The sequence below is a fragment of the Pavona decussata genome, unplaced genomic scaffold (genome assembly GCF_977016875.1).
Source record: "Pavona decussata unplaced genomic scaffold, jaPavDecu1.1 SCAFFOLD_51, whole genome shotgun sequence".
Classification (NCBI taxonomy): domain Eukaryota; kingdom Metazoa; phylum Cnidaria; class Anthozoa; order Scleractinia; family Agariciidae; genus Pavona; species Pavona decussata.
Genome location: NW_028145473.1, coordinates 6,294,645 through 6,315,282, shown reverse-complemented (window position 1 = coordinate 6,315,282; position 20,638 = coordinate 6,294,645). Strand labels below are relative to the sequence as shown.

General features: G+C 38.6%; 1 protein-coding gene and 1 long non-coding RNA gene across 3 annotated transcripts in view; both read right to left on the bottom strand.

Annotated features, from left to right (window-relative positions):
* The window catches only part of LOC146481276 (uncharacterized), a 36,424-nt gene extending 34,018 nt beyond the window's left edge, over window positions 1-2,406 (bottom strand). Inside the window, exon 1 of the long non-coding RNA XR_014864564.1 lies at window positions 2,329-2,406. This is a non-coding gene — a long non-coding RNA (uncharacterized LOC146481276). The remainder of the gene's footprint in view (window positions 1-2,328) is intronic.
* A 3,333-nt stretch (window positions 2,407-5,739) lies between these two features.
* LOC146481275 (uncharacterized) overlaps window positions 5,740-20,638 on the bottom strand; it is a 34,607-nt gene continuing 19,708 nt past the window's right edge. For both annotated transcript variants that reach the window (XM_085108917.1, XM_085108918.1), the window contains exons 13-22: window positions 19,514-19,591; window positions 19,233-19,281; window positions 18,505-18,553; window positions 16,067-16,261; window positions 14,785-14,842; window positions 14,594-14,707; window positions 13,594-13,629; window positions 13,153-13,208; window positions 11,392-11,491; window positions 5,740-9,950 (exon numbers count right to left, since the gene is read on the bottom strand). In XM_085108917.1, coding sequence (XP_084965043.1) covers window positions 9,819-9,950; window positions 11,392-11,491; window positions 13,153-13,208; window positions 13,594-13,629; window positions 14,594-14,707; window positions 14,785-14,842; window positions 16,067-16,261; window positions 18,505-18,553; window positions 19,233-19,281; window positions 19,514-19,591 — 867 coding nt within the window. In that variant the 3' untranslated portion in view covers window positions 5,740-9,818. The remainder of the gene's footprint in view (window positions 9,951-11,391; window positions 11,492-13,152; window positions 13,209-13,593; window positions 13,630-14,593; window positions 14,708-14,784; window positions 14,843-16,066; window positions 16,262-18,504; window positions 18,554-19,232; window positions 19,282-19,513; window positions 19,592-20,638) is intronic.

The following is a 20,638-nucleotide window of genomic DNA, read 5'->3' as shown; positions in this document are numbered from 1 at the left end:
TAGAGCACAATATTCTAAAGAGGATCGTTTATACGCGCACAATATATGAAAATGTATCGCGGGCTTTGCACAAAAAGATATTATCACACACGAAGGAAGTTATCGAATGTTAACAAAAGGAGAACAAATATTACTCAGGAATCTATATAATGAAATATTTTGTCGAGTAAATGGAGAGAAAAAAATTGCGCGCAAGATAATCCGATCAGACTTTATTCTGACATAAGTCTGGAAAAAAAACATAACCTGCTGGGAACAGAACAGACAATTTAATTTCACCCCAACATTTTAGTAAGGATATTGCAAAGTTACTTGCGAAAATCACATACCGGTAACGAGTTTACGCGCCCTCAAACAATGGTATCAGTAAATTTGATGCACTTTACAGATTATGTCTTCTTTTCACAAATAGGATTCTCGAACCATTTCTGTGCCAACTGCTAAACCGGCTTTACGTTGATATTGTCTCGCACATTCAATCACTTGAAAGGCATGGAGCATGCGCACTGATCTTGAGTATGCCAAGAGACCGCGGCCTGCAGAGAGGGCCTTCAAGTGGCTTTCTTCTTCTTTTTCCCGCATGAGCACGACGCCGTTTTCCGGCTTTCAACCGCCGCCAAACGAAAGCCGTAAAAAGGCGTCTGGCCTTTCCAGAACAGCCACTTATTTTGTTAGCAGCCGTCACGCAACCTCGTTTCCAGAATCGAAAGAGAGAGAACGGGGCTAGCCGTCACGTTCATTTTAACCGCTGACTAAAAGAAAACGAAGGCTATAGGACGATAAGGATTATCCTAAATAATGGGAAACGCTTAACTAACTCGTGGTATTGCTGACATAAATAAACAAACAAATAAATAAATAAAAGTGAAAACATATCTAGATCAAATCCTAGCAGTATGCAGGATGTTTGACACATGATCGTAGTTTAATGGCCTTAGCTCCCACGAGTCTCCTGTAGCTCAGTGGTAGAGCATCCGAACTAGTAATCAGAACTGAAGGTCTTAGGTTCGACTCCTGATAGGAGCACTCGGATTTTCATTTTCCTAGTATGCCTGTGTCATTTACTGAAAAAATATATCTATCAATGATACGTTATTTGAAACTGGAAAAAAGGCTGGAGTGAGAAAATTAGGTTTGAATGGAATTCGAGCTCCATAGCGAGTTGTTAAGCACTTGTGAATTCAACTTTTGAAAGTAATTAAAACTAAATATGTTGCCTGGGGTAATTTCAGTTTATGCTTTAATTTATCCTCTAAACCAACAAAACAACTTAACATACGCTACCGACCAATTCCATAAAATTCAACGATGTGTTTCATTAATCACCAAATTATCTAAAATGAATAAGCAGTTTCAAATGAGTTCAAAAAGGAGATGGCTTTTGTATGGTTATCTTCGCTTTCCAGAACGCATTTTTATCCGTGAATTTAGTATTCCCCGAGTAAGAGATTTAATCAATGGTTAACCGCTTATAAGGTTAGTTTAATCACTTCGAACAACCGAGGCTAGACGCCGTTTCTCGAAAGCGCTGCTAACTTACTGGGCCCAATAAGTATATTCCTCAAATTCTTTCTCAATCGATTTTTGGTAGTTTTTAATAGTACAAACCTTCCCACTATATTCCATAGAATTATAAAGATTTAAATGTTTGGTTTGAAAATCAATAAAAAGTTGCCTCTTTGTAAAAGAAAAAAAAAATGCGCAAAAATAGCTTTCGGGTCCGCTAATTTATCGGGATTTTCGCCGAGAAACGAGTCCCACTGTTTGATCCTGCCCGTACTTCAGAGCATGTGCATAAGTTTACCTTCAGAGAGTCCGATGTAAAAGTTGGAAACGAAGGAATTCTCGACCCGAGAGCCTCTCGGCTTGAAAAAGGGAAGTCGAGAATGGAAACGAAAGCACGTCTCACGTACAAAGAATAAATAAATAGATTTATGTAACCCAGAAAACCACAGCGTATCATTTCTCAAGCCCGCAAACTAATTCGTAGACTCTGATCACTGTCGTGGCAAGTTAGCTCATTTTACTTGGTCAACTTACTTATTATCCAGACGGTACGCCCGAGACACAGGTTAGAATGTGTAAGAACGATACCTTCTATTGCTACTGCGCAAATGTTTTGAGAACCTCGAATTTCTTAAAAGGAAGATGCCAAAAAAAGGTAATACAAAGGTGTTTTTGCGCGGTTTATGACCAATCGGGAAAAAAAAGATCTTAGCTCAGTAGGACTGTTGGAATTCAAAAAGAAAATTGCGGGTAACCGTGCATGTTTCAGAGATAATTGAGCTTCAATTTGGAAATAAAAACCATACTGAACAGTGTTCTTACCAGATAGCAGCCTTGCGGGATTGCCGCATTGTCGATTCAGCTGGGTTTGTCACACCTACATTGTAGCTCCTTCAGTACCAGGAGGGAGAGGTCAGCTCGTGGGCTCGGCTGTCCGGATGATACAGGCCATCGTGACGTCACTTCCTGTGAAGCGCGGGATTTTGTACAGTTTCGAAAATGGCGCTGGTGATTTTGCTGCATCAAACGACTTTTTTTTCAAGCCAGGCTCCGGATGGGGTTTGTTTTCTTGCTGAGTAGATTTTTAATCTTCTTTTCTCGATATAGGTAAGTGTTCATTTATTTTCAACCTATTAATTATGCTGAAATTATTGCAGTGAAGAGTTACGTGTACTTGCGCTGGTCGGAAAAGCTGAGATTGTCCGCGCCAGAAAAATTACATCTTATTAATTATACAAAGCACTGGTGAAACAGACATTTGGCTCGGGACGAGGTCAAATCTTAGTGAAAACGTTCCAGTTGAGATTAGTAGGTTATAATCAACTGTAAAAATGATCAGCGCGTTTGTTTCGCCGAGTGAAAAACAGTGAAAATTATAAGTTTGGGTTTATTGCTGAAACTTGACCTGAAGTTATAGAATGTGCCTCTAACATTATTAAAATAATTGATGGATACAAAATGATGATTCAAAGGAGTTTATTTTAATTTACCCATGCCATTTAACCTTTGTAAAGAAGACTTTTCCTGAGCAACCTAGAATTTTGAAAAAGCTTGCAAAATATGCGGACGCCCGAGGAAATGGACTTTCCTTTGAACTGATAATTACTTTTTGCGAGAAATTTCTCGAAATTTCACACCAAATCGTGTACTCCTGACTCAGTTATCTGCCCAAACATATTCACAATATCTTCAGCTTTCTCTAGATCTCTAATACGGAGACATCTTAGCTTGTCATAGAAATAAACTTATGATCCACAAAACAAATGAGCAAGGAGACGATAAATGCTGTGTTTCAGTTGATTTACATTAGTAAGATGATGAAAGAGTTGAAGTTGAGTTAAACTTAAGTACTAGTCCAGTGAGTAATTGAACCCTCCTTATGTATTCCAAACCTGTGAGCAAAAACTTGTGCATTGCCCCTAGAATTTTGATGTTTAGATACAGAATGTTTGGACTATTTTGCCTTGAAGCTGGCGTCAGCCGCTCGGCCTCGCAAGGAAAGTCTTGTCATATTTTCCTGTTTTTGTGAGATAATTAAGCGAAAAAAGCAAACCCATTGTCCATTAACAATTACCAACTGGCAAATTACTTAGTACTTAAGGGTTCTTTGCAACGTAGCTTTTCCGATAGCTGGAGAAAAAAGTGTTTTCGCCTTTCTTTTCGCGAGCGCTCGGCCAGACAGTACCGGAGAAATGCGTTTAAACCCACTGATCATTTTTATTAAGTTGTAAGATAATTGTTTTTAATGGCCAATCGAAAGCTCTTAACCACAGTAAGATCTCACTTTTCCCTCCTTGTTAAATTCTTTTGGATTCTCAAGTTATCTTTCTTCAAAGAGGCGCAGGCCGTCACTGTTTTGTCGCATTTGCTATCAACCAGTGTCAAACTTTTGCGTGTTTTCATGCTTGAAATATCAACTTTCATAAGCGATGATGCTGTATATATGTATTATGGTAATAGGTTAATACATAGCTATGATTCTTTGATGGCCTGGCGTAGAATTATTTGACTGATCATCCAAGAAAAAAATTTGGTTATCAATCATTCAAACTTCCCGGGTTTTGCAGGAAGTGACGTCACGATGGCCCGCATCATCCGGACAAGCAATCCGATTGCGAAAAGCCGAAGTTGACCCCTCCCTCCTGTTCAGTACGATTTTGGTCGCCATCTTGGATCATACAACTGACCAAGATTGTGGGCTCAAGTTATCCATTCCTCACGTTTTTGCTTCGTTTTCGAAAACAACATGCGCATCGAAAGGTAGACTCTCACTTTAGTCGTAAAGTGCCTAAGATCGAAGAAAGACTGGGAGCTGAACGAAAATTGGAGATGGAGATGACGATGAAGTGGACAATGAAATAAGCAAAGATTATGCAGCTTTTTTGCTGAAGAAGGACTGTGTTTTCCAGAATGCACGGCTGTCAAAACAAACGCCAAAGGATTTTTTCCAAGCGCGATTAATTTTGACCCTCTTAATATCCTGCAGGGCCCCTATTTTTCAGTCAGGAGGGCCCTGGTGGCCCCAAGGCAAAATCCTGGTAAGAACACTGCATACATTGTTATGTATTTTAACGCCCTTTGGAATAATTGTTGCTTAATTTTCTCTGAAAAATGCGTGGTTATACCCAATTTCTGCTTTTCCTGCATAGTCCAAAGCCGCGCAAAAATACCTCTGTACTGCATTACGAGACATTGTCCTCAACACAGTTTATAACTAGAATTAAGAAAACTGCGAAAGCCGAAGTTTACTGCGCGCGTGGTGTAAACACGACAGACTAGTTGGATATAAAAAAATCCTTTGTCTCGGGACATTAATGGGAGTATGTCCGGCCCTTCATTTTTTATTTAACAACAGTTTTCGTTATTAGCGCGTTCATCCGCTACATTTAGCATTGGAAACGGTTTTTGACGGGGTTCGGACAAGAAAGCTGCGGGTCTTTTTTTTATCATTTAAGGACAGTGCCACCCAACATTGATCAGCAAGTTTACAACAAAGGAGTCTGGCTTTGGTAGTTTGTAACCCAATTAAAACGAGAACATTTCTTTAAAGTGTCGGTTTTTTTCGGTGGCCCCGGTTGAGTTTGTTGCACTGTAATACCGAAGTATTTTTGCGCGGTTTATGACTATGCGGGAAAAGCAGATCTTAGCAAGGCCTCTTGGAATCCAAAAAGAAAATTGGGGGGAGCCGCGCATTTCTTAGAGATAATTTAGCAACAATTGATTCAAGTGTAATTACTAGTCAATAAAGATTTTTCTAAAAGAGTTTTGTCCCTGAGTTTTGGCGTGGACTTTTCTTTACCATTAGCGTAAAATTAGCTTTTAAAAACATTTTTAACAAGATGTGCGCAAAAACTGGGTTAACTTTTAATCGTGGATAAGCGTTAATCGGCTTTCGAGAATCCGGGCGCTGGACTCTCGTGGGTTGACAAGATTTTCATCCCTCTTTCACTTCCTTATTCAATCAATACTTTTTCAAGCAGACACGTTTAGACCCTCCATGAAGGTGAAGCGGAAACGCATTGATTAGCATCATGCAGTCACCTTTCTGACTGGAACATAGTTATTTACGGTTTTCCCAAACACTTGTTCTGTAGGGTTTTCTCCGAGCTTACAAGATCACAAAAGTCAAAATGGAGAGCAATAATTATTGTCAGTAAGCAAGACTGACCAAGCATCTGCGAAAAGGCCGGGAATGGAGCAGACGGACAGAGAAACACACAAATGACACCACAGTACTAGAAATCACAGGTCTTTAATTTATAATAACCAAGTCGTAGTGAAATAAATATAGAGGGCAAAGCTACTCCAATGTTCATTAAAGTGTTGCTATCCTTATGGCCGTTAGCCTTATACAACTTGCAATGTCACTTTACACCGTGAAGCAACAACATTCCGGCTGATTAACGATGTACAGAAGTGACGCAAAATATGAACTAAACGATGAACGTTTCTTTAGCGAAAATAACACGAAGTTCAGAAGCAGAGAATCACGAATGATGTCGTCCTGATAGCGACGTCGTTAACACACAGCCACAAAGTTAGCAACTCAATTCTTTTCACTTGGTATTTTTTTTAGACTGTTCAGCTATAATAATTTTACTGGGCGAAATAAATTCGCAATTTTACAAGGGCTAGGTCAAGATACTGGTGCATGCAAACAAGCAATCTGTAGACAACGTTAAATAACACGGAAAAACATGAACGAATAACCAGGCATACGAAGATTGGACAGGACTGAAGGTAGTGAAAAAGGCGAGTCACGCTCCTTTAATAAACGCAGTACGGTTTCTGTAGAATGAAACCTACCTCCAACCCCACCCCCCACATGCAGCGCTTGGGTGACCCGCACCGTAAGAGAGAAAGCAAAAACGAACAACAAAACAATGCGCCTTGACAGTACAAAAACAATGGAGCTGAGGGTTATCAGGGTGCAGTGACAACAAAGCTTAGGGCAGGTGCAGCTCTACTGCAGTGCTTTGCCTGGCTTCTTGAATAGTTCGCTGATACCCTGGGTCGAGGGAGAGAAAGCTGAAGTTTTCTCTCAAGGCAAACAACACAACTGTATATGTACCTCCAGATCCAAAATACAAAGCCCCCCTCCCTCCCCCTTCGCGGACCGGCATTGCTAAAAAGACTGTTTATCCGATCCTGCACACTGGAATTTGACCATCAACAGCTGTCCAACTATATCATTGAAACAGGTTAAAACTTTTTTTTTTTTCCCCAAACAGCGTCACTGGCAAAATTCATTCATTTAATCTTACTACTCTCTTCGAATGACACACATTACTTGAGCCAGTGTGCTGTTTAAAATCACACAGATTGCACTGCGAAGACCAACAATAGGGAGAGTGCGAGAGGCCGATTCTGCCACCGGTACACAGTAGTCACAACATTCAATAGTCTCTTTATAGGCACTAAAAACGGCTGAAAACCACAAACGAAATAGCAGGAGGTCGCAGTATTTGGACCACCCTGGTAACCAATCTTTCTTAATAGAGCGGTTTTCAATTGAGTTCAAAGTAATTCGCGTTTGCTTTGGTTTTGCATTACTACACTCTGTGATTGGTTAACAAAACTCGCGCTATTTTCTCAACCAATGAGAATCCAAACCAAAACCAATCGTGTTTTCGCCGCACGCGTTTTCCCGCGCTCGGCACCAGTTACATGTATTTGCTTCGAATTCTGATTGGCTCGTTGTGTTGTTTATATTTGCTGTGATTGGTCAGAGTAATAACTCTGCTTTTGGCTTTACGACACTCAATTGGAAATCGCTCTAGTTGCAAACTTGCGCGACGAAAACTTGTTTGCTCTTTCCTTTGTTTAACTCTCAGAAAAACCTATCTTTCTTACATAACTGAGTGTTCCTCACTGCAGGTATTTCAAGTGCTTGTACTTCATGCCGTCCTGACCTAGCCCCTTGATAACATAACTGGACTATAGTAGTACGTGTTACCTCTGCGTTAATTACTAGCACCACAAACAACCTTCGTAAAAGTCAACTATAACTTGGTAGACGAAACTGTTCGTAACATGACACAAGTTTACTTAATTTGATTCGTTTTTTTTTTTTTACAAGTGAACCACGCAAAAACGCAATTACAGCAAGCTAAAATCAATCAATCAGCCAATTGAATACTGAAGTTACGTCAGAATGCATCATGGTTCTTGCATATGAAACCATCTTTCCAATCAATACCCATGAAGATAAGTTTTAAACCATGTTAATATCAACATTCTCTGATGTGATAGCAACTACGACATAAATCTATGACAAAGCTCTCTTTTCGTCTCTCCTTTCAGCCCATTTAAATTATTCCATTCCCCAGATCTGCCTAAGTTACCACTGCGCAAGGGCAAAAAAACGAGCGATAAGATTAAAGAACAACCGCTCATATTTTGACGTTGTGCAAGCAAACTTTCGCCAGATAAACAAACGAATCCGAGCCTTTTCACCGAATTATAAAAAGCGTTCTACGAGAATCAGGCCTAGGTTATTCCAGGAAGTACAGTTTGACAAATAGAAATTCAATAAACTAAACGGTCCCAGCGTTAAAGTACATATTAATAATCGAGAAACAAAAACAAATGACGAACATGCTTAGATAACCTGATGCAAAACACGGTAGCAAATTTTGAGCCCAATCTGCAGGGAAGCGAGTTTTTCAATCAAGATAGCTGAGCACAAAACAGCCATTTCCTAATTCTAATCTTTTGTCAAATACAGCCGCAAATATAATGTGATGTCACAACTTTGTTAACCCCATTTAAAACTAGCAGCCAATAAGAATATGTGTTATATAATAACAGTTTTATAACAGATATTAGTACGCGAGGACTAGTGCCACACTTTATGTAAGATGTACGTAGGTGCAAGCTCGACAAAATCGCCCTCTAACATTTCGCCAAAGGCGTTTCGGTGATTCTTAAAATATTACACATTTAAAGCAGTTCTCCAAGGCCTGTTGCAATTCGATCTAAACCTAAACAAAAAAATACATGTTGCCGTCTGGGCAAACTTATAATTTGGCATATTACAACCGAAAAAAATATATATATATCAAGTTCTTCTTCATTAACAACGACGCTATTGTTAAGTGATGAGTGTGGAAGCAAAGAAAAAGATAAGTAGCATGCGAACACATGACCGATGAGAGGCGGCTGTTTTTGAAGAATACAAGTTGAAGTAGCAATGCAAGCCCGGGTGAGAACGCGAGATGTTAGCAGGGCAATTTGAGCTCAAGTCCAACACTAACGGATAATTTTATAATCCTTTACACACCGAGTGGTATCTTTATATCACTGGAGCACTGTAGAGCGTCTTAATACTGTGATTCAACCTCTACTCTATAATAATATCAGTCAATATAGAGCGCCTTATCAGCTTCACTGAGAAAGAAGCCGACAATCTGGCGTCTATGATAGACCGACCTTGAACGATCAGTTATATTTTGTGGCTACTTTCAGGGTTTCAATAAAATAATTCTTAGATCCTTTTATAAGGTGTATAATCTCGTTTGAACTGATTGTATCATCTCAACGTTCACGATTATCAAAATATGCTATGCGTGTACCGTTTCTACCGAAGACCGAAACTCTCTTATGTTTCATAGAATAGTTTCATTGTATGATCGCTGACAGCAACACTCCGCTGTCATTTGTGAGCAAATTCAAGTACACATCTTTCGCTACTGATACCGTACAATATCACACGGTATCAACTGCACAGTCACTGAGGTACGTACAATTATAGCGACGGGACTGATATGTATTTTACAAGCCCAGGATATTTTAAAATATCTACATCGTGTCGTAAAGCAAGTCTTTCTCATAAGAATTATTATATACCACCTGGTTACCTGGTATTTCAAGTCTTATACTTTGCATTGGTATCCAAACCCAATAACTTTTTGAGCTTTCTCTTTCCGAGAAATGTTTTCCTTTTTTTTTTCTTCAAGTTTTCTGTTTGTCTTGTGAAGATTTCTTTTGTTATGTTGTCTCTTGAAGAGTGAGCGCAAGCAACCCATCTAATGTTTCACAGCTGAGCTCCAAGTTCATGCTGTAGTCTCGATAACCCGTAATTCCAGTTACTCTATAACTGGATAAACCGGTTAAACATGTAAACCATTTCATCGTCAAGGACAGTGCCACCAAATTTGATTGTTCCCTTGTTTTATCCATAATAGGACCATTATTTCCCCATTGTAAGTGATTATGCAGCATTTTACGCTGACTCAATCTCCCATTCTACGTTTAGCAGCTCGCAATAAAGGACACAAATGTTCAGTTGGTTTACTCACTCTGGCTGGTTATCACTTGCTTGGTGATTTAGTTTGGTTGTTATTTGAGTTAGCTGTGGTAGCAGCTGCTGTTGCCGGATGCTTGGTGGGTGTCTTCTGGGTCACTTGAGCATAGCTCAGTACTACAGACTGTTGTGTATCTTCCTGTAATCAACCAACAATGTATAAATAAGGACTGTGCCTCCTAATACAGAAGTATACTTGCACAGTTTCTGACTATGTGGGAAAAGCAGATCTTAGTATCGGCTAGTGGAAGCCGGAAAGAAAATTTGGGGTAGCAGGGCATTTTTTAGAGATAATTAACCAACAATTGGTCGAAAAAGCAGTAAAATACAAAGCAAGGTATTTTGTTGTTGTTGTTGTTGTTGTTGTTGTTTTGTTTTGTTTTCAAATACTTGTGAAATGCTAGTGGCTAGTCTGAAGGTCTCTGAAGAGTCTCTTGGCCGAGACGAAACGCAGCATCAGACTAGCCACGAACATTTCACAAGTATTTGTTTTGCAAATTGGGGCTTTATTATCTCTTAAAAAAAACAAGGTTACCACCCAATTTTCCTTTTGAATACAAAGAGCACTTGCTAAGGTCTGCTTTCTCCGCATAGTTTTAAACCACGCAAAAATATCCCTGTTTTATAGGCATCACCCATATGAAGCCAGAGTATCTCGAGATGCGCAGACCGTATGTGCAGTAACAAAAGTAGGCACTGTCCGTAACAAATACAAGCTGCTTGGGTAACAAGTTGCTCCATGATACAGCTGGTGTACTTACAAGCAAACACAATTTGTTGATATGAAAGTACTAAATCAGCTACATCACGAGGTCTTTTTTCAGGTACTGGAGAGCAATGTATTTGTATTGTTTTTAACCTATTGTGGTTAGGTCCTGTTTGGAGTTGTTTTCTTTTTCGTCTTTTGTTTCTTTTGAATCAACCACATCATGTCATCAATTCCCCGTTTCTTTCTTATAGCTTTCTAGTTTAGGGCAACATGTAACAAAATATCATTAGATCCCTTCAAACCCTGCAAAAGGAAACCATCCACTTAATTGCATTCCCTGGATTTCAAGCTCATTCTAGTTCTCTCTTTGCTCCATCTCACCCCCAACTCTTCTACAAAGGCTTATTATTCCTTTCATGTAAACAATTTAAGGTTTTCTAGGTTAATTAAAAACTTGCAAATTTTTTTCTTTTTAATTTTTATCTTAGAAGGTATTGTCTCTAAATTACATTTTTAATAGTTTTTATTTCTTTCTTGGATTCTGAAGAATTTGCTATCGCAGGTCCACATCAGGTAGTAGCTGTCTCTCCCAACGCACAGTTGAACCTCCCGTAAGCAAACACTCTAGGGACCAGAAAAAGTGTACACTTAACAGGTGTCCGCTTATGGGAGGTAAAAAAAAAGTACTGCTTGTATGTAGCTGAGAACATGACCAACTGTCTGCTTACGAGGTGTCCGCCTACAATAAGTGACTGTCAGCGAAGGTTCGACTGTAACCTGCTTTACAAAATAAAGAGACTGATTGATTGGTTTAAAACACAAGAAACCTGAATGCAAGTCACTCAAGAACTAATCATAGAAAGTTACTTACTGGAGCCGGTGGGGCTGGTTTTGGTTCTGGTACTTTTGTGTTTTCCATGTTAACAGTGGGGGAAGGTTCATTGTGTGCGACTTCAGTGTTAGCCCTGGGACTGAGAGAAAACATCAATATTACCGATAGCTTCAAGGTTCAAACAGCTCTGGCATAAAAACACTCAGGAAACGTTCAAGCACAATATTTTAATTAACATATTTAGCATTGTGTGTGGCAAAAGATCTTTAATGTCAATGATGCCGCAAACTGAACATGTTCTCAAACTGAAGATGATTTTTGAGGACAAGCATACAACCTTATTGGTGACTGTAAAGAACAGCTACCCTCAATCAACTGTCTGCAGATAGTTAACCAGCACTAGACATACAGGCTATGGACAACTGGCAACTGGCTTCATTGCCACAGCCTTTCTTCCTTTGTTTTCAAAATATCTAACACCACGTTTGGAACAGGCCTAATTGTATGTATTACACTATATGTATGCTTGTATATTTTTATGGTTTATGGCAAATAAAATTGAGACAAATTGACACGTGGTAAACTAAGCCACCAAGTTTGCAAAAGTTAATGATAAACAAACATGATATTAATACACCCTGAAAAAAAAGTAAAGAAATAAAACAGAAGTGTCAAATAATTTACACGAGAACTATGACAAATACAAAATGGTGGACATAGAAATGAGAATTGGAAGAGAAACAGCTAATACAAAATAATGCTGAACAAAAAGGAAGAACAAGGTCAGATATGTCATTTCTTATGCAGTTGTCAAGGGAGTAACAAAACAGAAATTATTATAATTTTGACCATCACTTTACCAATAGACTACCGACAAATTACCAAGAGATTACCAACAGTCAGCCATCTGTCCAACAGATGATAAAGATTTTGATCAAAGAGTGAAAACAACTATTGGCCAACTACTGATGGCTGACTGCTGACAAACAGTTGCACCACAGTCGGTAGAGGAGAGTTGCTTTTTACAATGTTAACTACAGTCAACTCTCTCGTAAGCGACCACCCTTGGTGCACGACAAAGTGGTCGCTTACGGGAGATGGTCGCTTACGGGAAAGATCAACAAAATAAGCGTAATTTTACCTTAGCAGCTAAATTAGGCAAATAGAAACTAATTTATTTGATTTTTTCACATTTATTCATTCTTCTGATGAAACTTTGTATAACATTTAGGAACAGATCTGTACCGTTTACCTACAGATCTAATTATAGCCATCTTCTCTGTCTGTAAACTGTTATTATCTGTCAGCAGTCCGGAGTAGCGTCATTAAAACTTGAACTTTTGTCACTTCTAAGTAATGATTTACTAACGATCATACGTGATTATGTTGGGTGGTTGCTTACCGGAAACAGAAAACAAAAGAATATGTATAATTTCTGGCCTAAAAAGTGGTCGCGGTCTCTTTAGAAATTGAGTGGTGGTCGCTTACAAGAGAGCTCTTGAAACAGTATTTAACTGAGAAACAAAACGGTTGTTTACGAAGTGGTCGCTTACGGGAGGTGGTCGCTTACAAGAAGTGGTCGCTATGAGAGAGAGTTGACTGTCATTGACAAAAATGTTTCAGGAAAATGAGAACTTATGTACATTGTAAATTTAGAGGGATTTTCTCTTCCTGGCCCTGGTTATAATGGAGAACTTTTATAAAGGACTCTCAAATTCAAGAGATTCCACAGCCATAAGTTTTAATTGACCAACCAACTGATCGACCAGTCAACAGAACAACATGATAGGCTTGTCTTACTTGTCCGAAGAGGGCGGTGGTGAGTGGACTTTCTTTTCAGTAGGTGATGAAGGTTCCTGAAATCAAACAAGCAATACTTGTTAACCTAGACAAAATTAATATCAAAGGAACCATCACCCCTGCACTGAACTGATAGACTCACTTTGGGGGGAAAGGGGAAGGGGGGGGGGGGGGGGAATTGGGAACACTGCACTGCCAAAAGCTTATATAGAGTTGGCACATTTGGCATCAGGCTTTGTTTCTGTTGTTGTACTGGAAACAGGGAGGGGGGGGTAACATATTGACATAGCTTTTGCGCATACAACTCCTTTACTGGTATTAGTTATAGAAAACCCCAAACAATTCTAGAGTTTCACAGTACTTGTCTGTGTATGGCACAGTTTCAATGCTTTTAGCCAATCAGTGAATACAAAATCTATGCCTATGTATAATATAGCATACCTTAGGTACTGGAACTTCTTTGGAGCCTTGAGGTTTCTGAAAATAACACACCATCACAGATGGAGTTATCTTGAGTTGATGGTGCCCAGAAGCAAAAACTTTAAATTACCAAAATATTTAACCCAAGCCCTATAAGAGTTCCTGCTTCCTCATGCTACAATCCCATAACTTCAGGAGCCATTATAATGAAACTTCGAGGGTACATAATAATCTAAAACTCTCTCTTTCAAGGATGATGATGTAACATGATATGAGAATAGCACAATTTGCAGTAACCATGACATTGTTAAATGGAAATGTTTTGAAAAACAAGTGAGTTCAGTGTACTTCACCATAGTGAAAAAAATAAGTTTTGTAGAGAACTGATACACAAAGTAATGTATGGTGTGCAGTCATTGCTAGCCCAGCTGGCATGCATTCATTTGTAAAAATCAGGAAATTCAAACTTTTATATTTCATCAAGTCCCCAGCAGGTCTCAATGGAACTTTGTATTTTTACTAAAAGGACAAGGGAAAATGGTTCGTTGTATCGAGGGTTTGTAATACATAGAGGTGCTTTTCCATACATTTTAAAAGGCCGGACTGGAGAATATTGCTTGTTATACTGAGGACTTTAATATCAAGGTGTTTAATTAAAGTTCCACTGTATAAGATCATTCAGGGTCCACAAAAAATGTTGCACGTTTTGAGACAGCCAATGAATTTCAAATGACTCCATTAGAGTTACAGTGGGAATCACTTTGACTCCAGAACTTCTTAAAAAGAAATATTAATAACATAAAGAGAGAGACAAGCAACACATATCCAGCAAAAGCTTACTCAAGTACCTTCCTGGTTTATTTTCATGTTTATTTCCACAAGGACTTGTTAATTAAGGGTAAAAGAAGTTGTTATTCATGTGAATCAAATCATATCTTCACTCCTCTGCAAGAACAAGCCATCCCTACAAAATTCCCAGCTAATAACATGTTTTTAGTTGCCCTGACTGTGCTATACTTACAAACAGAGCAAGAGGAGATGTGGGAAGGGGTGGGAAATGAGCTGGAGCCAGGTCTATTGCATCGCTGTCATCTTTACTGTGCCGCACTGGGCTTGCTTTGCCTTCCCTTTGGCGCTGAAAATCAAATGGAGCTAAAGTAAGTTTTAAAACTAGAAATACCTAGGGACAAAAAAAGCAAAAAAAGACATTACCAAGTGTTTACTGACATCTTCACTGCTACCTCTTCTTCTTCTATTCCGGCCAGTACGCCTGTAACAGTAGAAACACAACAACATGATGACATTTTTAAACCCCTTCACTGCTTCAAGAAGTACTGAGGATGTCCTCTATTGGATTACACGTCCCACAAGGACATTCTTGGTATGTCCTGTTTTACAGTGATTGTATCATAACCTATTTGCTCAGTAAAACAATAAAAATTCATATAATAATAATCATGGGTTTGTAAAGTATGTTTGATCTCTAGTGAAATGATATTTTTTATTGTACTGATTGCCCAGAAGCATTCAGGGAAAGTGGACTTGTGGAGTGCTTTCAGGCAGTGTCATAAACCAGTTGCAAAGTTGAACAACAATAAAGGGTTAATAGCTCAACATCTTGCTAATGGACTTGATACATGGGCTTGAGGCCCTCGCATGAAATTGTAGCGAGTGGTCAGCCAGTCCCAGGTGGCACCCAAACAGCATCCAGAAAGAAGTGACACTAATAGTATGCATTCTCCTAATGTCAAACGCAATTTAACTTTTTGAGAACACAACAGGTAAAGAGAAAGACAATTTGCGAGCCATACACAACGGTGAAAATGACTTTGTTTCCCTTGACAAGCCTGATTTAGTTTTCTGGAAAAAGTCAGTCCCATTCTTGCTGGATACTGCAACAAAGTTTGCTATAGGGTAATAAGTCTGTAAGCCAAAGAAGAGCTTATTTGAAGCAAGATGGATTTCATGGCTGCCCAAAATACCCAGGTTTTCAATGAAGTAGCTTGAAGAATGTGCTATGGTGCAACCATCAGTATTAGAGCGCTTTCCCATAGTAACTACTCTGGCCAATCAAAACAGGACGAGCCAATCAGAATTTGAAGCAAATACATGTAACTGGCGCCAAGCGCGGGAAAATGCGTACAGTGAAAACACAATTGGTTTTGGTTTGGATTCCCATTGGTTGAGAAAGTGGCGCGAGTTTTGCTAACCAATCACAGAGCGCTGTAATGCAAAACCAAAGCAATGCAAAATTACTTTCAACACTCAATAGGCCATTTCCGAGTTTATTTGAACCTCATTGTCAAAGCGAGGCTAAGTGCAAAGTTTTATTATGAAAATTAGTTTTCATTCAAATGCAAACAAACTAATCTTCATATGAAAAGATTTGCCCTGAGCCTCCCTTTCATAACGAGGTTCACAGCAACTTGGAAAAGGCCTATTGAAAACCGCTCTATGAAAAAAATTACTTCATGCGTCAATCAATTGTCCTAACCTTGCATAATCGTCATCTCTACTGTCTCTTTGCCTGGGGAATCCAGCAACTCTGTTATTAACATTGTTAACAGCAGTTCCACCATTGCTGTTGCTGACTACACCAGTGTTCTGTGGTCTGTTCCGCTGCACATCTCTTTCTATTCTGTCTGTCTGCTGCTCACGGTGAGGTTTTTGGTGGTGATTATTTTGAAACCTGAATAATTAAATTACCATATTCTGAAGTTAGTTAAGGGAAAATGGATGGCAAGACAATCTTTTAACCCTTCAAGTCCTAACAGTGATCACCATCAAATTTCTCCTTGTAATATTGATGTTTATTCAATGCCTGAGGTTATGAGAATTAAGGATAGGGTCACCCAAGGTAAATTTTCTTGATATTCTAATAACTTCTCCCCAGTACTTTTAACAGAAAAGTATGGGGACAAGATAGGAGAATTTGTTCTTTGATATAAGGGGTTTAAGGGTTAAAAGGTGATTAAATTATTCCTACAGTTGCTCTGGATTTTTTAACCCTTTCCTGCCCAAGAGTGCCATATGGCACAAGACGCAATTGTGAGCTCAGTATTTGGTCAATTTGTGTGAAATTTGCACAACCAAAAGATCTTGGAAAGATCTTCAAATTGAAGGCATAAAATCATGCCCCCCTCCTATATGAGACTTGATTTACCACCCCTCAAACTTTTGGATTTTTTTCCTTTGTACGTTAAGGGCCCAGTTGATATCTTACAACAAGCAATGCACTAAGTGCTGTACATTAAGCTATTGTTAAGGGGGATACCCAGTATATACAAGGAATAGGAAAATTTTCAATGTTTTTCTTCTTTCGTTTTGGACTTTTCTCACTCTAATATGTGACCTCCTCCATCTCTGTTGGTGTGATTTATAGCACACCCCAGAAAATACATTTTAAATGGTATATCACATGTGGTCTCCCAGTTCATAGTTAACGATTTAGAAAAATTCGACATTTCCCTCGGGCAGGAAAGGGTTAAGTACAAATGAAGAAAAGATTGAAACAAAAATAATTTTCACTAAAATTGAAGATCAGTTAACATCAACAATAAACATCCTTTTAAGAGATTATTGGCGGATGTCAACAAGCACATTTCTGAAATTCTTGTGTTAGACACTCCTGTTTTAGTTTCCAGCCAATCAAAAGGAAGGATATTCCGTGCCAGTAACAATCAATCAATCAATCAATCAATCAATCACAAGAGTTCATATCACATGTCGACAGTCATATGCAAAAAAAAAAAGTCATATGCAAGTCACTAATCAGAAGGAATCATGCCACATGTCAGTCACACATGTTAGCCATACTAAGGAATTCAAGAACTTTGATACCCTTCAATTGACTTTGGACCACTTTTATTCTTAAACTGCCTCAGTCTGTGATCAGACAATCCGCGATAACGTGTTCAAGACTGAATAAAAGCAAAGTATTTCAGTGTGGACAGCAAAATCATAAAAGGTTCTTTGACTGCCTGTTTCAGCCAGGAAATTGAGCCAATCCCTGCAGCATCAAGAAAACTTTAACCTTGTGTAACCAAACCCAGAGCACAATCTTTGAGCTTTCCTCTTATACACCAGTGGGGACCTTTGCGCAGTAAACTTAATTACACTGTAAAACAACATTGAAAAGCACTAAAGCAAGCCTCTTCTCAATGAGAATAATAAGCATCTGTTGGTTTTTAAACAAGGTACACCAGATGTAGTCTACAAGATTTTGGTGTTAATAATTCTTTGTTGCTCCAATGGTGAGTTTTGTGTGCAGTTTCTTATAAACAAAACTGCAAGCGAAATCTCATTAGACATTATTGTCTGTGAACTGTGAAGAAATAACCTTGACCGATAACTGTTCACTCTTTGAGCTTTAGGATTGAATCGTCCTTTTTTTCAGTTGGAAAATTTAACGCCTTTTTGTTTTGAAAAGCAAAGTATTGTTACTTAAATTTAAGTGAAGTCTATGAGATTTTGTTGTTTATGACCATGTTTGTGCTCTAAGAGTTGACTTTTTGCAATACTATGTAGACATGACCTCACCATAGACCAAATTACATTCTCCCTAACCCGCACAAGTTTTGGTACAACCTTGAGATGTAATCATGCTCCCAGTTGAATCGTTTGACATCAAGCCCATTTTTGGTGGGAAAAGAGAACACCTTAAATAGTTACAGTGTATGAAAGATTACAAAAAAGGCAATGAACTGCAACTGCTTGGAATAGTTTGCCTAATATGAAATTGAATTGAGGCATAACTGATTAAGTTCCACATTTTAACACTTTGAATGTGCCATCAATCTACATCTACCAAGGTATAGCCAATGGGCCCATATTTTAGTTTTTCTTTTCCTATTGTTAATTGTTGTTAACACCTTAACTTTGTAATAATATCGAAAAACCCTTGTAGGAAGTTGCAATAAAGTATGCACGTACCTTGGTCGGTTATTTCCTTGGAAATTGTGGCGTCCAGCATTCCCTGTGGCTGTAAAATGAAGTGTAATAAATTATAAGCATCAGTCATTTTGACAATGTACGACTGCAGAAATTATAAGAGTCCAGCAAAGTTGATTTGGCATTCAAACTCTATGTTACCATCAAATCTTGTACAAACAGCAGTTTAACAAAGCCGCAATACACGTAGATTCAAACATACAACCTATCACTGACATACACTGCACTACCCTTTAATGTAAAAGTTTCTAACTGAAATTTTTGTTCCAACATACTCAAATGCCTTACAAGGTTATCAAAGCCAGTCATCACCTCACTCTCTAGTCCATGGACTAATAATCTTGACAGGAACAACATTATGGAATGAGTGGCCAGCCCAAAAGAAACGCCAAGATTGTCTTAAGTTTTAAGAAACCCTTGAAGACATGAGATCCATTTTTTTTTTCAATATGGCTTATTCCAGTTGGCAAAGCTAGCTACGACTAGTTTATTTTCTCTTATTTTCTCTGCATCATGTCAAATAAGCATCTTTTATCTTATTTCAACATTTGTTGTAACTCTATTCTTTCTTTTTAACTTGAGTTACACAAACATTCATGTAATGCACAATTGATCATTTTGCTATGACAATTCAGAAATACAAGTTTTTAAAATAATTATTATTAGAATTATTGTAAACATGTTCAGAGAAACTGCACATTAATACCTACCGACAAGATTGAGTGGTCCAGGAGAGAAGCTATCGGGGTAACCTGAGGGCTGTTGGCAAACACAGAAGTCAGTTTCAGTTCCTGGTTTCATGGTTATGTTGCATTTACAACAACAAATCTCAAGCAATAACTCTACTTTAATTACATAACATGGCCTACTGCGAACAAGATTGGCCTACATGCAGAAACTTGGCATTCTTAGTCACTTCCAAATGATGCTCAAATGTCTGAACGTGCAGTTGTTGTACTGCTTTTTAGTAAAATAATTAAGATCAACTTACCATATTGGGGTCCTGAAAAATAGGCTGAGCAGGGGGCCAAGTAGCAAGCATGTTTGGTGAAGGATAATAAGGAAGTGCCTATAGAAAACAACAACAAAATAAAATACTTTCAGTTCAACTTTTAAAACAAAGCTGAATTGGATTACATTTTAAAGTACTGTGCAAATGTAAGTTGACAGTTTCGACTCGGAACTCGATCCTCAAAGTTATCAAGAATTGAGCATCGAGGTTCGAGGTTCGAGGCTTGAGTCTTGAGTAATCGAGACGCTCCAAGAATTTTTCGAGAATCTCAATGGCAGATTTTGAGGAAACGATTAATTTCTCTAACCTCAAACAATAAGAGAGAACAAAAGCGACAGTCGACTCCCAATAACTCGAATCCTCGCTAACTCAAACCTAGCGCTAACTCGAACCAATTTTCCTCTCCTTTCAGGTCATTTTCTATATAATTTTATCCTTGATAACTCGAAGCCCCGATAACTTGAACCTTTTTCAATTTCCCTCGAAGGCTCGAGTTATCGGGAGTCACTGTAGTCTCTTCTTAGTTTGGTCGATAGTTGAAGTAAATCAAATCAGCGGCAGTGGGTGCACTTTTAACTACAAAGGAACTCTGGTGTTGATTATCATTATGCTTCTCAAACTCCACATGCAAGCCTTGTGGGCTTCTCAGCTCTAGATGAGTTCTCAATAGTGTGGTAAAACTGGACAATGCCTTCCAATGTTACTGGTCATGTTCTGCTCAACTTGGGATGGTCAGAGAACCTCTGCTTTCTTAAGTAAGATGGCTACTAATTCAAAGTTATTTCTGCATAGTTTATGACTATGTGGGAAAAAGGCTTACCAAGGGCTAATGAAATCCAAAAAGACAACTGGGGGTAACCACACAGTTTTCAGAGATAATTAAGCTTCACTTTGGAAAAAAATGCCATATATTGTTAACGTATTTTAATACTTGTGGAATTAATGATGCTTAATCATCTCTGAAAAATGCGTGGTTACCTCCAATTTTCTTTTTCCATTTCAATAGACCTTTCTAAGATCTGCTTTTCCTGCATAGTGATAAGCTGCACAAAAGTACCTCTGCTGGGAGGCACTGTCCACAATAAATGAGAGGCCCCTCAAAAT